This window comes from Diabrotica undecimpunctata, chromosome 6, assembly GCF_040954645.1.
Source record: "Diabrotica undecimpunctata isolate CICGRU chromosome 6, icDiaUnde3, whole genome shotgun sequence".
Classification (NCBI taxonomy): domain Eukaryota; kingdom Metazoa; phylum Arthropoda; class Insecta; order Coleoptera; family Chrysomelidae; genus Diabrotica; species Diabrotica undecimpunctata.
The window spans coordinates 32,978,787-32,994,354 of NC_092808.1; the positions used below are offsets into that span (position 1 = coordinate 32,978,787).

The 15,568-nt window shown below is 32.0% G+C and overlaps 2 protein-coding genes across 2 annotated transcripts; one reads left to right on the top strand and one right to left on the bottom strand.

Moving 5' to 3' along the window:
- Positions 1-1,295: 1,295 nt before the first annotated feature.
- LOC140444279 (uncharacterized) lies at positions 1,296-1,847 on the top strand. The gene has a single exon (XM_072536027.1). The coding sequence runs from the start codon at positions 1,296-1,298 to the stop codon at positions 1,845-1,847; it is 552 nt and encodes a 183-aa protein (XP_072392128.1).
- A 2,421-nt stretch (positions 1,848-4,268) lies between these two features.
- Positions 4,269-14,480, bottom strand: LOC140443364 (uncharacterized). Its single transcript, XM_072534589.1, has 5 exons — positions 13,993-14,480; positions 13,818-13,940; positions 10,067-11,517; positions 9,713-9,768; positions 4,269-4,417 (listed from the first exon to the last, which is right to left on the bottom strand). Exons 3-4 carry the CDS (start codon positions 10,461-10,463, stop codon positions 9,716-9,718), a joined length of 450 nt encoding a protein of 149 aa, XP_072390690.1. The 5' UTR covers positions 10,464-11,517; positions 13,818-13,940; positions 13,993-14,480; the 3' UTR covers positions 4,269-4,417; positions 9,713-9,715.
- Between the last annotated feature and the right edge of the window lie 1,088 nt (positions 14,481-15,568).

Sequence of the window (15,568 nt, forward strand, 5' to 3'; positions counted from 1 at the left end):
ATCTTCTTCAAGGAGCATTTTTTCATCTATGTCTTCATTTTTGTTTGTAACGAAATCTTCGTCGTATTTATCATCAAGTATAGATTCGTCTAATTCTTCATTTTCATGTGTACTACTTTCTTTATTACTTTCGTTATTGTCGATTTCAGTACCGCCAGCTAATTTACTATGCTCAGATGAGGTAACTTCTGTATTGTCAAGGGAATCATTCTGTTCATCTAAATTATTACTTTCATGTTGACTAGACTCACAATCTTTGGTCTGATTCTGGTTCGAGCTGGTCTAAGTCTCATCGATTTGTGTGCTAACTGAAATCTCGATTTCTTCATTCAAGTTGACTTTAAAACGTTTATCATTCAGTATATTACTTAAAATTGCTTTAAAAGTTTTCCCTTTGGATGCTACCTTGGCAGGTTTCGTAGTAGATTTTTCGCCTGACTGGTTACTGTTTTCTTCTTCTGACGTTTCTAAACTGCTGGGGTATTTCCGTCTTAATCGCTTTCTACCGTCCTTATCTATATCGTTTTCAAACATAGATCTAACCCTCTTATTTTTTCTGTGGTTCTCACCGTATTTTTTCACATTTTCATATTTTGATGATCACTTCGTCTTGCAGTACCGTCTCCTATCGGAGGTTGGCTACCATCACAGCAATCTTTACTTTGTTGGCTGCAGCTCTGAACAACTGTATTGAACTGCACCCATACCACTCCCTTAAATTTCGCAACCAGGAAATCCTCCTACGTCCCACATTTCTCTTTCCCGAGATTTTTCCTTGGAATATGAGTCTAAGCTTTTTTGTCTTTTGATGATCACAAGGATCATCAAAATAAATTTGATTTTTCTGATGAGCCAGTAAATATTTCAGTGACAAATGCAATCTGTGTTGATCGCAATATCGCTTCAGGCTCATATTTAAATGGAGACCCGGTTTATATAATCTACCATTTTTTTCCAACCGGACCTAGTGGGTATAAAATAGTTGAGTCACCTCAAAATATTTTATATTACTCCATCAGCATTTAGACAATCAACAACATTAGTGTAAAAATTGTTGATCAAAACGGTAAAGTAGGTACTTAATTTTCGACAAGAAGAGATCACTATTAATTTATATTTACGACAGTGATTATAATGGTTTTAAACTTTTCTCGTCAACAACAGATTACATAAAAAACTATAAAAGAATCTACAAAAAAACAAAAATTGAACAGTTTCAAAAAAAAAACAGTTGGAATATTAACACCATCAAATCGGTTATTATTACAAAATCTTGGCTTCAAACTTTCAGTGTGATGGAAGTGTTACAAGTAACGGGTCAACCTTATAACGATACAACTATACAGGAATATCAATTTCACAGCTATTCACCATACATTCCCGAAAAGTTGAACTATAACGATGAGATAAAAATTCCCATTTATGATCTCAACACCTATACGCTACTTTCAACATCATACCTAGATATAGAAGTAAAGCTACTCACCCACGACGATAAGGAACCAACAAAACTTAAATTCATAAATAACGCTATTTCCTTTTTATTTCAAGAGCTACGGTATGAGTTAAATGTAGTTATTATAGACTCTGTTCGAGAGGTTGGACTGGTATCAACGATTCAAAATTATTTAAGTCTTAACGAAAACGAAAGTATTCTGTTCCAGAATGCTGGATGGTTTCCAAAAGCAGGGGATGAAAAAATAATAGTGGATGCCCATGGAAACTTTAACGTGTGTATCCCATTACGATTATTATCAGGATTTTTTGAAGATTTTAGAAAAATTATTATGAATGTAAAGCAAGAGCTTATTTTAATACGATCGAATGATGATGTGGACTCAGTATAGACGACTTAAAATTGAAATTACAATGGAATGGGCCCATGTTAGTCTAAGCATGCGTGAACAACTACGATTGAATGGCATAGCTCATAAAAATATTGAGCTACCAATTAAATTTCGTTCGTGGCAAATGACTGAATATCCATCATTAAACAATACAACACGACATACGTGGGCGGTAAAAACCAGTACTAACATTGAGACATATCATTATTGCATTTCAAAAAGGAAGAAAATCAAAAATTAGGTACTAAAAATATGAGCAAATTTGATCATAACGACCTCAAAAATATAAAGGTATTTTTGAATTCTGAAAGATACCCTTATAATGATTTACAAATAGATTTTGACACCAACAGATTCGCTCAAATTTATGAGATGTTTGGAAGTTTTCAGACAAGTTATTATAATTTCAGTTTAAACCAACCGATATTTAGTCCGCAAGATTTTAAAACTAAAATACCGCTCATACATTTAGATTGCTCTATACAGAAAGAAGTGATCCAAAATGGTTTTAAAACTTGTGTCGGTAATAGAAATTTTAGAGGTTAACCAGCTTTCTTTGTTCCCGATGTAAATGTTTATTTAAATCTAATAAGAGGTACACAAATATTTTATAATTTATTACAAATGGTATACAAAAAAGTTAGGATTACAATTACAATTAGAAAAAAATTATAAGTTATAAAGTTTTCAAGTTTTGGTTTTGATTTCACCAACATACAGGTCGAATAAGGTTTATCACTACGTTCAAATGTGTTCGATTTCATTAAGTCTGGCAAACAGACATGTCGAATACTTTATATGCTCATCAATAGGTATATCGTATGGTTTCCATTTGTGTATTTCGACCTTACAGTAGAAACAGCAAACTATATCACTAACCCCTATTTGATAAAACCCAGCTCTGCTTAACAACACGGGATCAACTTCACCTTTCCAATATTTAAACGATCCTCAAACGACCGCCTACTACCAAAGCTACCATCGTCAAGACACATAATTGACTAAAAAGTTATACCGGAAAATAATCTATATAATGTAAAATTGTAATGGATGGGGGGTATAAGTCTAAATATTTTTTAAACTCATCACATTAATATCACTAATTACGCTATAAAACAGAAAAAGTTAATATTAAAAAAATAAAAAGCCAACAAAAAAATAATGAAACCAATAAAACCTTGACCGCTTATTTAACCTTTTGTTACCTAACTGTCCATGACCGGATATTCACCTTTCTTTGTTGTCTACCTACCCACCTTCCGTATTAACAAAAAGTAAAAAACCAAAAATAAGATATAAAACCAATAAAACCTTGACCGCTTATTTAACTTTTTGTTACCTAACTGTCCGTGACCGGATATTCACCTTTTTTTGTTGTCTACCTACCCACCTCTCATCCTCATTGTTTAGTCTGGTAATGGGGAGTGGTACCTGCGATAAAAATCTAAAATCGTCGCATACGAGAGTTCGAGAGGTATAGCGATTATGGAAATCCATTCTTTATCAAGCTAGTTGATAATGGTATATGTGATTCCAGCACGAATTGGGATATAAGTAGTGTAACTCTTGATTCCGGTCCGTGCGATTCCACAACAAACCTGCTGCGTTTTGTATGGAGTCTCTCAACAATCCCGGAGGATTCTTCTTCAGAGGATGAGGGGACGGAGGATGAAATAGATGAAAAAGATAACGTTGATGATAATATGGTTATAGAAAACGAGAATGAGTATGAGAAAGAAGAAATCTATTGGGAACCTATGATTGTACCACCTGAACTTATCGATGTAATAATAGAACTTTAAATAAATGTTGGAATTAAATGTTATACTGCTTTGCAACATGTTATGTTATAATTTAGATTGTATACTTAATTACCATCTGAAAATGTAATTGATAATAAATTGTTTACAAACTTATTTCCCACCCTTTTTTTGCAACTTGCAAATCACAATTTTACCGCTTTTCATTTAAAACTAGATTCAAACTGTTTTTAGAATTATGGTGCATATGACAATAAAGTCACACCTGAGTTAAAATGTAGAAAAGAAATTTTATACAATAACTTGACTTGCTTTGTATAAAAACTTTGTTCGCTAAAACTTGATTTAAAATGATTTTGTAATTATAATGTAAATGACTGTGATGTCTGAGATTAACAACTCGCTTGAATTAAGGAAAAAACAAATTTTTGTGGGATTACGCCCAATTTCATAATAATTTAAAGTAACCTTTAACTATTGATTATCGAATGATTAAAGTCAACCTTAAATTTAAAGTCTCTTTTAATTTTATTATGTAATCGGGTGGAGACTTGCTAGATACAAAAGCTTGGTTAATAATCATTTAAAGTAAATGTGTTTGAATGAATATCACTTTATAAAATGAGATACCTCTCTAAGTTTAAAGTAAGAAAAACTCATGTATATTGCTAAATACGTTTTTATTAAAAATAAATATAAACAATAAACATAAAAACAAACTATAATTTAATATATGCACTTAAAAAATAATTAATATTAAGTATACAGGACAGGGTCGTCGGAGTGGGCTATGCGTCGTCGGGGTGGGATCTGTAACAAAGAAATAGCGACATGTAGAACAAATTAAAATATCATAATGGCGTACAAAAATTAGGTAAAAGAAAAGTTAACAGAAATAAACGGAAATACAAAACTCCATGGTACGACGAAAGGTTGAAAGCACTAGCAAATGAAAATGAACAAGCTTTCCTAACATACAAGACTACGTGAGAATCAGAAATAGAGTAAACCAAGAAATAGATAACATTAAAAAAGAACACTGGGAGAAATTTACCAAAGATATGGAATACGACCTCTATGGATCCCAGAAAAAGGTGTGGAAGATGATAAGGAGACAAAAAACAGAAATGAATGAATTTGTACGCATAAATAACATTACGGAGGAACAATGGACTGAGCATTTCACGAAATTATATGAAGAAGGAGAAGAAGAGAACAGAAAGAATCATTAACGAAACTCACGATAGAGTACTAATATCAGAAGAAGAGCGACAAGAACGAATAAAAAAATTAAAAAACAGAAAAGCACCTGGTCCTGATAAGATAAACAATGAACTGCTAAAATATGGAGGAACAACACTACGCAAATGGCTCCTAAAATTATTCGTCGATATAATAAATACCGAAGTAGTACCAGCGGAATGGAAGGAAAGTCTCCTGCTACCGATACTTATAAAAGGAGACTCGAGAAATCCTGAAAATTACAGAGGCATTAGTCTGATGAAGAGTACATTAAAATTGTTAACAGCAGTCATAAAAGATAAAATCGAGGAAAAAGCGAACATCGCAGATGAACAACATAGTTTCCGGAAGAACCGCAGCACAATAGACGCAATTTTTATTATCAGACAAATAATAAAGTCTATTGAATATGGAAAACCAGCATACATGTGCTTTGTAGATTTACAAAGTGTTTTTGACAGGGTGAAGCGAAATGACATCTTAAATTTATTACAAGCTGAACAAATAGACCATCAGATAATAAGGACAATTAATGAAATTAACAAGAGCAACAAGACCAGAGTTATAATGCCAACAGGGGAAACAAAAAGCATAGAACTGAAAGGAGGAATCCGCCAAGGAGACTCGCTCAGCCCAATCAAATAATTCACGAAGTAAGAAAACAACACGGATACCACATAGGAGCGCATAAAATCACGATAATATGCTATGCCGATGATGCAGTACTAATTGCTGATAACGAAGATGACCTACAAAGGCAGCTCCACACCTTCAATATTACAGCAAACAAACTTAATAATAATAATAATAATAATGTTTATTAATTTTTCATATACATTGTATAAAAAAGAACAATAATTTAAGTATGTTATTTACACATCAAAAAATAAACATCTGGTACTACCCGTTAAAACCAAAAATGGTCGAGCACGGGCATCGTGTGTGCATTGTGTATTTGATACATTAACAATCCAATAATTACATATAAATAATTAAATAAATCTAATTATACAATAATTCTGTATTTAAGTTATTTCAGTTTGTATAACGCATTTTTGTGTTTTGATGATGAAAATTATACTTATTTTGATTTTATAACTTTCAGGTAATCAAAAACTATTACTAAACAGTTTAGTTACTATTACTATGACTGAATCATTATTTGCTTAATCCATTAAATTTTGTATATAGCTGCGATCCAAATTGAGAATATATTTTTTAAATATTGATTTTATCATTATCAGTGAGTTGAGAGTAGTTAGGTATATTTTATATTTATCAGGTAAGGCATTAAATATTCTTGGAGCTTGATAAAGGAGGTATCTCTGACCTAATCTTTTTTTGCTAATTCCAGTTTTTACATGTTTATTTGTTTTATTGCGGGTTTCATAGGGGTGGCATAGTTTATGAAGTATATGTTTTCTATTATATATGTAAACTAACATGGAATACATATATAGTTGTCTTGTGTCCATTACTTTGGCTTCAATAAATAGAAGATGACTTGAGTAAGTACGTTGTTTATATAATATTATTTTTAGTATTCTCTTTTGTAAAATATCAACTTTTTTTAAGTATGTTTTTAAAACACCACCCCAGCCAAGTATTCCGTATCTAATTCTAGACTCAACAAGAGAGTGATATAATATTTTTAAATATTTTACGTCAATTATTGATTTTATATATTTGAATTTTGGAACTAAAGCTCTCAAGCATTTTGCTAGTTCATTCATATGCTTATCCCATCTTAGATGTGAGTCTATAGTTATGCCCAGATATTTTATATTAGAGGTTGTTTTTATCGTTATGTTACGTTCCATGCAGTTAATGTTTATATGATTAAATGAAGGTAGTGATACTTTGTTACTACAAAATGGAATAACAAACGTTTTTTCAAAGTTAATTGTCAATCCTTTATAATTGAACCATTGAACTATCTTAAACATATCAAATTCAATTTTATTTTTTAAATCTTTCCATGTGTCTGCACTATACATAATAGCAGTGTCATCGGCGAAACTGATTATTTTTCCTTCGGTGTTTACGTTATATAAGTCATTTACATGTACGTTAAATAATAGTGGACCTAAAACTGTTCCTTGGGGTACACCACATTGTAGAATGAGCTGATCACTGTAAGTGTTATTTACCTTCACAATTTGTTGTCTTTTGTATAAATAACTTTGAATTAACTTATGTGAAATTCCGCGTACTCCGCACGCTTCCAATGCTTCTAGCAATTGCGGATGGCTGACCGTATCAAATGCTTTCGCTAAGTCTAGAAATACACAGGCAGTAGGTTTATTTTTGTCAACTCTATCATATATGTTATTAACAAGTTCTGTAATTGCATCACTTGTAGAAATACCTTCAGGAAACCCAAATTGTGAAGATGATATAATGTTATATTTGTTAAAAAAAGTAGTTAGTCGGGTTTTAAGTGACTTTTCAAATATTTTTGCTAATGTTGTGATTAGTGAAATAGGTCTATAGTTAGATAAACTACGCTTATCACCCTTTTTAAAGATAGGAGTTATAATAGTTTGTTTAAACTTATCCGGACACTCCCCTGTTTCAAATATTAGATTTATTAATTCAACTAACGGTTTTTTGATTTGTCCATTTATATTTATTATTGTTTGAGAGGTGATTTTGTCAATTCCCGGAGACTTCTTATTCTTTAAGTTGTTTATAATGCTTTCTATTTCACTTTCAGAGACCGGTGTCAAATATATTGAATGGCTTGAATATTTATATGTAGGAGTATATGATTGAGGTGGTATTATTTTTTTAGCATATGTTTCTCCAATTTCTGTAAAATAACGAACAAAAGTATTTGAGATAGTTGTATTGTCTTTAATAATAGTTTCATTTTCTGTAATTATTTCTGGAATATTTCTTTTTTCTTTTGTAGTTTTCAAATGTTTTATTATATTCCATAAATTTTTAGATACATTTTTGTTTTTCAAAATCTGATTTCTGAAATAATCTCTTTTGGCGCTTTTTAATAATTTATTGAGCTGATTTCTGTAATTAAGATAGTTAGTTTTTTTATCTATATTATCTGGATCTTTGACGTATTTGTGATAGAGTAAGTTTTTAGTATTTATAGATTTCACCAATCCAGCTGTTATCCAAGATTGACGCTTTAATTCGCGTTTTTTGCATTTTCTAATATAGCTGTTCTTCTCTATAAGTTCACTAAGAATTTTACACCATAAGTTACATTTGGCGTTCACATTTTTCAAATCATTATATTCTTTCCAGTGATAGTTTTCTAGATCATTATTTAATTTTTTGTAGTTTATAACTTGATATTCTTTAGTTACATTATTTAAATTTTGCTTTAGATCGAGCGGCATGCATATAACGGTTGCTTTATGATCGGTTATACAAGTTTCTACAATGGCTGCTTTAGATTCGTGATTACACTGTTTTATTACTTTAACAAATATAGGATCCAGACAGGTTTTGGAATTACCTTGTATTCTAGTGTATTTGTTGATCATTGATTCAAAATTGTAGTCGTACATCAAGTTAAGATATGCAAAGACGTTCTCATCAGAGTTGTCTTTAATATTAATATTAATATCTCCAAGTACTATATGGTAGTCGATCTGTTCAGTTTTTGCTTGTTCTAGATATTGTTCTAAATGCTGAAGAAACTCTTCTACATTAGTAGAAGGAGAACGGTAAACACAGGTGACTAAGCATCGTTTTTTATTTTTGAGGGTAATAAATACTTGGATTACTTGACAATGTCCGATCATTACTAAGTTGTGAGAGTATACAACATTCTTTTTTATAAAAACCGCTACTCCATCATTTTTATTGAAATTGTAATCTGTATGTACAAAAGTATAATTTTCGTTATCATAATATTTAACATCACAAAGTTTAAATGTTTCTGTCAGTACGATGAGATCAAAATCCATATTTAATTGGTGTAATAGAACATTGAATTCGTCAAAATTTTTTGTTAGACTCCTGATATTTTGGTGAATAATTGTTAGGTTAGATTCATTAGTTCCTAGTCTAACAAATTTATTTAATTGCAATATATTATCTAACTCGTGTGTATCAAAGGGTTCAAAGTCTACATCTCTTATAAACTGAATAGAATATCAGCAGAAAAAACTAAATGTATAGTGATCAGTAAAGAGCCGCGTAGATGCAAACTAGAAATGGACGGCAAAATTGTAGAACAAGTAATGAAATTCAATTACCTATTAGTAGAGATCACTAGTGACGGGGATATAAGAACAGAGACCACAAGGCAAGCATCAAAAGCGGCAAGAGTAAGTGGTTGCCTCCGAGAAACCATATGGAGAAACAAATATCTGACCACGGAAAGCAAAATGAAAGTATACAAGACAACAGTAGTCTAAATATGCAGCGGAGACAAGGACCGATACAAGAAAGACGAAACAACAAATCAACAATATCGAAATGAAAATATTAAGATCAATAGCTGGCTTATCATTAAGTGACAGACAAACCAACAGAAGTATACGAGAACAACGCAAAATTTAAAATATTAACAGGTGGATAAAAACAAGAAAAAAAAACTGGAACGAACATGTAAACCGAATGGGACCAGATAGATTAGCGAACATCTGTAAAAACAACAAGCCGTATAGCAGAAGACCCGTTGGAATTCCGCCAAAAAGGTGGAAAGATAATGTACAGTCAGCAAAGACTGAAACAGAATAAGAGGCAGACAAACAGGAGTAATCCTAGTCGCACGAAGAAGAAGAAGAATAAATTAAATTTACGTTTGTAAAAATTCATGGAAAACTGTTTTATTACAATCGTAAAAAAATAAAAGCTAGGTTGGGTAAAAAATTGTATTAAAACTCACACGGTTTACTCAATCCCGCATCGCAGAACGTCACCAGCAATACTTTTGTTGAACAAGCCTGTAACAAAAGAAAAACATTATCAGTATTGTGATTGCCATTATTAGCATTGCTGTAAATTTTGTTATAGTCGGTTCGCTAAACTCAGACACAACTGGCTAGTGATTTTAGTACGTAATTTTATAAAATAATTACTAAATAGGTAAATAATTACTAAATAGTTAGTAATTTTACCAATTTTAGCAAAATTGGTCAGAAACAAAAAAATTACTTTCTAAAATCACTAGCCAGTTGTGTATGAGTTCAGCGAACCGACTATAGTAAAATTTTTGCAACATATTGTAATAAAAATTCTTACCTCGAGCATCCCATCTCTCAGCATTGGCCAGGGAAGTTTTCGTATAGTTAAGATCCTGTATGAGACGCCTTTTTTCCTCGTGGAAAGCCTCCGTCATTTTTTCGGCATATGAAAAAATATTTTGGACGGCTTTCTTAAGGAGCTGACTATCCTTCGTATTCTCATTCAACCTTTTCTCTAGACGGTCTCGATGGCGTTCAAGAGCCGACACAAGTCCGCCCTTGAAATCCTCACAAAATGCTTGGTGGTGAGTTTCTACGTGTTTGGGGATTTGGAGGACTCTTGTCACTACATTATTGAGTGACGGCTCTGTCCCCAATATGAGTTGCTTTTCCCAGACTTCGAACTCAGTCATGGGTTTCTGCCTTGATTCCTGTTCAGCTTGGGACTCAGTCATAGGTTTCTGTTCTTCAGGTGGTGATCCCAATTCGGAGATATCTAATATATCTCCGATAGAGGGATAACCCTCGATAAAGTGTTTGTAGTGAGTTGGAAGTGAAGGGTTTTTAACATCAGGTGTTCCGTCTTCAGGGTCGGAGATATCCTCGAATGGTGAAGAATGATGTAGTTTCGATGTAGAAGTGCTTGGAGGAGCACCGCTTTATTTTTTTTTTTTAATTTTTAAAATTAAGCGAACCATCTCACTGCGTGGCTGATTTGGGGGGAGTGTTTCGCTCCCCACATAATTGATACTTTCCTCTGACGGCGCTCCCTTTCTGGTATCCCTCACTTCCGATACCGCTGGAGGGACGACCGAAGGATAAACACTAAATAGATCACAACGTCTTTTTTTCGACGCCGGCACCTCCGACTCTTCACACAGAACACCCTTTCCGGCACTTACACATTGTGTGTGACAACTAATAGATTCAAAATGTGAAAAATCATCTAAATCCATTTCAGCGGCAGGTGAAAAACACGACTGGAATAATCGAGCGAACATCTTAAATTGAAATTTATAAGTGAACTCAACCCGACAAAGTGGTAGGGTAGATCCAGTTCTAAACCGACCCGACACAATACTGGCCTAGAGGCTTTGGATTACCTGACAATAGTATAGAGGTTTTGGTTTTGTTTTTTCCCCAAGTGTGCACTCTCAAATGTCTTTTCAAACTAATAGAGTAAGTAAACTGCTGAAAACAAATTTCACACTTGTAAGGAGTTTCCTCAGTGTGCAATCTCATATGAGATTTAATATGACCTTTCTGAGAAAACTGCTTAAAACAAATTTCACACTTGAAAGGTTTTTCTCCAGAGTGCACTCTCATATGCATTTTCATATTACTTTTGGGAGAAAACTGCTTATAACAAATTTCACACTGGTCGGATTTAGAAAAAGCAAACTTTTTTTAAAGTTGTCTGTTCAGAGTATAGACTTATTTCTTCTTTTTTATTACATAATTGGTCAGGTATTCTTTCCATAATTTCCTCGCTGTTTTTCTGGGAAAAATCTAAAATAAAATCCAAACTAAAAATTTGTTTTTGCAGAGACTATGGGGTAAGTAAAAACATGATGAAGATTAAGAAGCTATTTCTACTACTGGACAAAAATATGGAATATTTTTTTTGTTATGAATTAATTTTAAAAAGAAAACAATTATGAAATACCTCTGCACTCTAGTAAAATTCTTAAAACTGATATCAATTATTGAATAAGCGTGTATGAATTAAGAATTGTTTTTTTTGCCATTTAAATCATTTATTCCCTCTAGTTTAATTTATTGAAAAACACTGCCCTAAAATTGTAAATTTTTTGACACTTAATTAGATTCAAATATGTAAAACATATTAAATTGTGCTTACTTTTTCCCCTTTGCTCTATTTGTTGTAACTCTATTTAATGAAGAGTATACAGTATTGCAAGAATTGAAGGATGTTAAGAATATGAAAGTGAAAGAGAGAAGAACAATAATTATTGAAATAAGATAGCACCAGAAGTTTCTATGAGTGGCAATTCTTAATGACATATATTCTAATAAAAAATATTCATTGTCACTTATAAATAAGAAATTTCAGAAGGTAGAAGAAATGAAACATAACATTACATTTACATTAATTTAAAAACATTAAAAAATATCCTGAAACACTAACAAGAAGTAAATCAAAAAGAACAATAATGCCATACATTAGGTTAGGTTCAATATGAATGAGTGCCTAAACACCAGTCCACTACACCTAAGAAGGCTATCACGACTCATCTCTAGGTTAAGATTGTCCTTTCAGCCCTGCCTTTTTAACAAAGACTAGTTCATAATGCCCAAATGTATTGACCCTTATCCTATCCAACCCTGGGCAGTTGCAGAGAAAGTGTTCTGAAGTTTCATCTTCAGCTTGACAAAATCCACAATTGTACTTTCTGCCAGTTAGATTTTATTCATATTCACCTTGAGACAACAGCATCCTTTTAGGAGACCTACAATAATTTGCAGATCATTCCTATTCATATATAATAGATCTTTAGAATCTCTTCTTTAAAGGTTCATGCATACAAGCCTTCTGTTCTTACCAGTGGTAATGTTTCATCTGTTCCACCCAATCTGATATCATTCTTTTGGCTGTGCTTCCTGCTATGCCGACAAGAGTACCAGGGCTTATGAATATTTCTTTTGTTCCTCCCCTAGCAAGTAGACCAGCTTTTTGTCCCTTCAATACCAGTATGTCCAGGTACCCAGATTAAACTTACTTTCTACTTTGTCACTTTTTCCAATCTGAATGAGATTCTTAAGATAGTTCCAAACTAACTTGGAGTCAATTCAATATGATTTTCCAGTGCCTTTAATGCTGCTGGCTATCTGATATAATTTTTATAGATGTATCATGCAATTCCTTCTTTTTAGTTCCTGCACACACACCAATAGCAAAAATTTCCACTTGGAAGATAGTGGAGTGATTACCTACCCTTTCACTAAGGCTCAACCTTGGTTTTCCTCTATACACTCCAGCTACAACGCCTTCATTGGTCTTTAGAGCCCTCTGTATAACAGTGATGTGCCATTATGAAATTCTTTTATTCAACTCCCATTTTGTTCCTTCATGGAAAGATAACTCAAATCTGAACCTCAAATTACAGGAAAAATCAAAGAACTGCATTTCTAAAATATCTTGCCAATGTAATAATTTTTATCTGGGTGAAATATTATGACCACTAAGTGTTAATATAAATGAGCATTACCAGCAGAGATTTTGGTAATTCAACACAGATAGTGAAAAAAGGAAAATTAAGGATGCCACCCTCATCATACTAAATGCAAATTGTGTAGTAAACTGTGATATGTGGAGTTACCAGTAAAATATATACCAACACTAACAAGTTTACAACATGTAAATTCAACACAGCACAGAAAAATCAGAATTTGATATTAACTGAGGGTATAACATTCATAAATCACAAGGAACAAACCAGGAAAAAACCTCCCAACATGGTAAGTATTTGGTCTTACATTTAGTTTACTCTCAATAAAAACCAAATTCTGATTTTATATGTATTTTATTTAAAAAAAAACATAAATGATGTATCCTCAATATGTTACTGACTTATTAATAATGGTATTTTACTTTTATTAACTTGAAAATTGGAAATTGAAATGTCAAAACAAATGCAAAATGTAATTCTCATTACAGCCAATAGTGATTTAATCTCATACAAAATAATAATTGACTTAACAGTTTGAGAACCTCTTTAATGTGGCATACCTATACATAAAAATTAACTTTGTGTAAGCTATTTATTTTTATTAGGTACTTCTCTCACCTGAGATATCTTCATCTGATTCATTCTTGAAATCTGCAAGATCTAGAGCTGTGGAAAGTTGCTTTTCTGTAATTTTTTGGACTCCTTCAAAAAACTCTTCAGTTTCAATTTTTACTTCCATAGCTAATAAATACTCATTGTATTATTGTTTAGTACTATTGTTTACTTATCTTACCTGACTTTTCTTCCTCCCACTCATTCTTTAAGTCTTTAAGATCTATGGATATAGATAGCTGATTGTCTACATATCCTTGGTCCTTAGATGATGAGGGTAGAATTACAAATTCATTGTCTAAACTATAGTCACAGTATATTGCTTAAAAAGAATCAGTAGCAGAGAACAACCGAACACAAAGAACAACCTCGGTTATTCTTATTCTATGTCAGTAGGTTCACTCTGCCACCGAACACTCCGCCAGTCCTTTGTTCTTCATGTTCCATTTTTTTCACGCGCATTACTTCCACGCGCAGATAAATTCCAGTTTTTGATACACTGCTCAATATAATTTTTAATACACTGCTCGAAAATAAATAGGAAAAAAGTGACTTGTGGCGACCTAAAATTTAATTAGATTTTCGGAATAATAAATACTTTCCTAAATTTAGCGTTTTCGACAATTATCAATAGTTTCCCAAAATAATTATTACTGTTTGTCCTTCAAAATGTATTAAGTATGTTAAATATATCAGTTTTGATTAATCGAATATTAAATTTTTTGTATTCATTAGAAAATCACACTGTATTCACTGTTACTGGTGAGAAATCTCATAAAACGAAGAGCTAATGAGGAAACTAATTTCTATAGATGAAAAAATAATACATTCGAATTATAAATTATATTTTGAGTATTTGAATTTTACAATACCAGTTATAATAAAAATAGGATTATAAAAACACAAGTAGCGAACCATGAATACAAGTTAGAATAGAATATATTTATATATTTTCACAATCACAACTTATTAATAACAAAATAATGAAATGAAAAAAAGTCATATAGCCTAAAGATCCCACTGCAGGATCACTACGTTCATAACGAAGTTTGTCAAACTTATATTTTTACGCACATTTAAAATTGGGAGAGTCTATATATATATATATATATATATATATATATATATATATATATATATATATAAAAGGCTAGGATGACAAGCCACACTGTTTATTCAGTAAGGTAACTACGCCACCTAGGAAAGAAATCTGAACTACCTAACATCTACCAAAATTAAATGTAATTAAGTAAAAGCTGTAAAAACGCTGTTGAGACAGAAAAAATAGGGATAATAGGGAAAAATAGGAGGATATAACGAATATATTCAGATAGAAAAAATAAACAAGGCGACTACTAAAAGGGCACTACGCAGTATCTTCAATATTAATGAACGTATAACGACATAAGAGATATGATAGGGTACTATGAATAAAAATAGATTTACCATAAGACAAATTTTGATTTTTTGACTTAAAAAGGCCTCAGGTTCAGTACAAAATAAAAAACTGATTAAATCCTAACATGCGACATGGCAAATGAAAGGGGAGGATATAACGAATATATTCAGATAGAAAAAATTAACAAGGCGACGACTAAAAGAGCACTACGCAGTATCTTCAATATTAATGAACGTATAGTGACATACAAGATATGATAGGGCACTATGATATATAAAAATAGATTTCCTTTAAGACAAATTTTGATTTATTGACTTAAAGAAGGCCTCAGGCTGAGTACAAAATTAATTGATCGAAT

Excerpts from the sequence above, each read along its gene's own strand:
- LOC140443364 (XM_072534589.1), bottom strand. The coding sequence starts at position 10,463 with ATGACTGAGTCCCAAGCTGAACAGGAATCAAGGCAGAAACCCATGACT. Across the intron at positions 9,769-10,066 it reads TGAGAGATGGGATGCTCGAG|GCTTGTTCAACAAAAGTATT; the intron begins GTAAGAATTTTT and ends CTTTTGTTACAG.
- LOC140444279 (XM_072536027.1), top strand. The coding sequence starts at position 1,296 with ATGGAAGTGTTACAAGTAACGGGTCAACCTTATAACGATACAACTATA.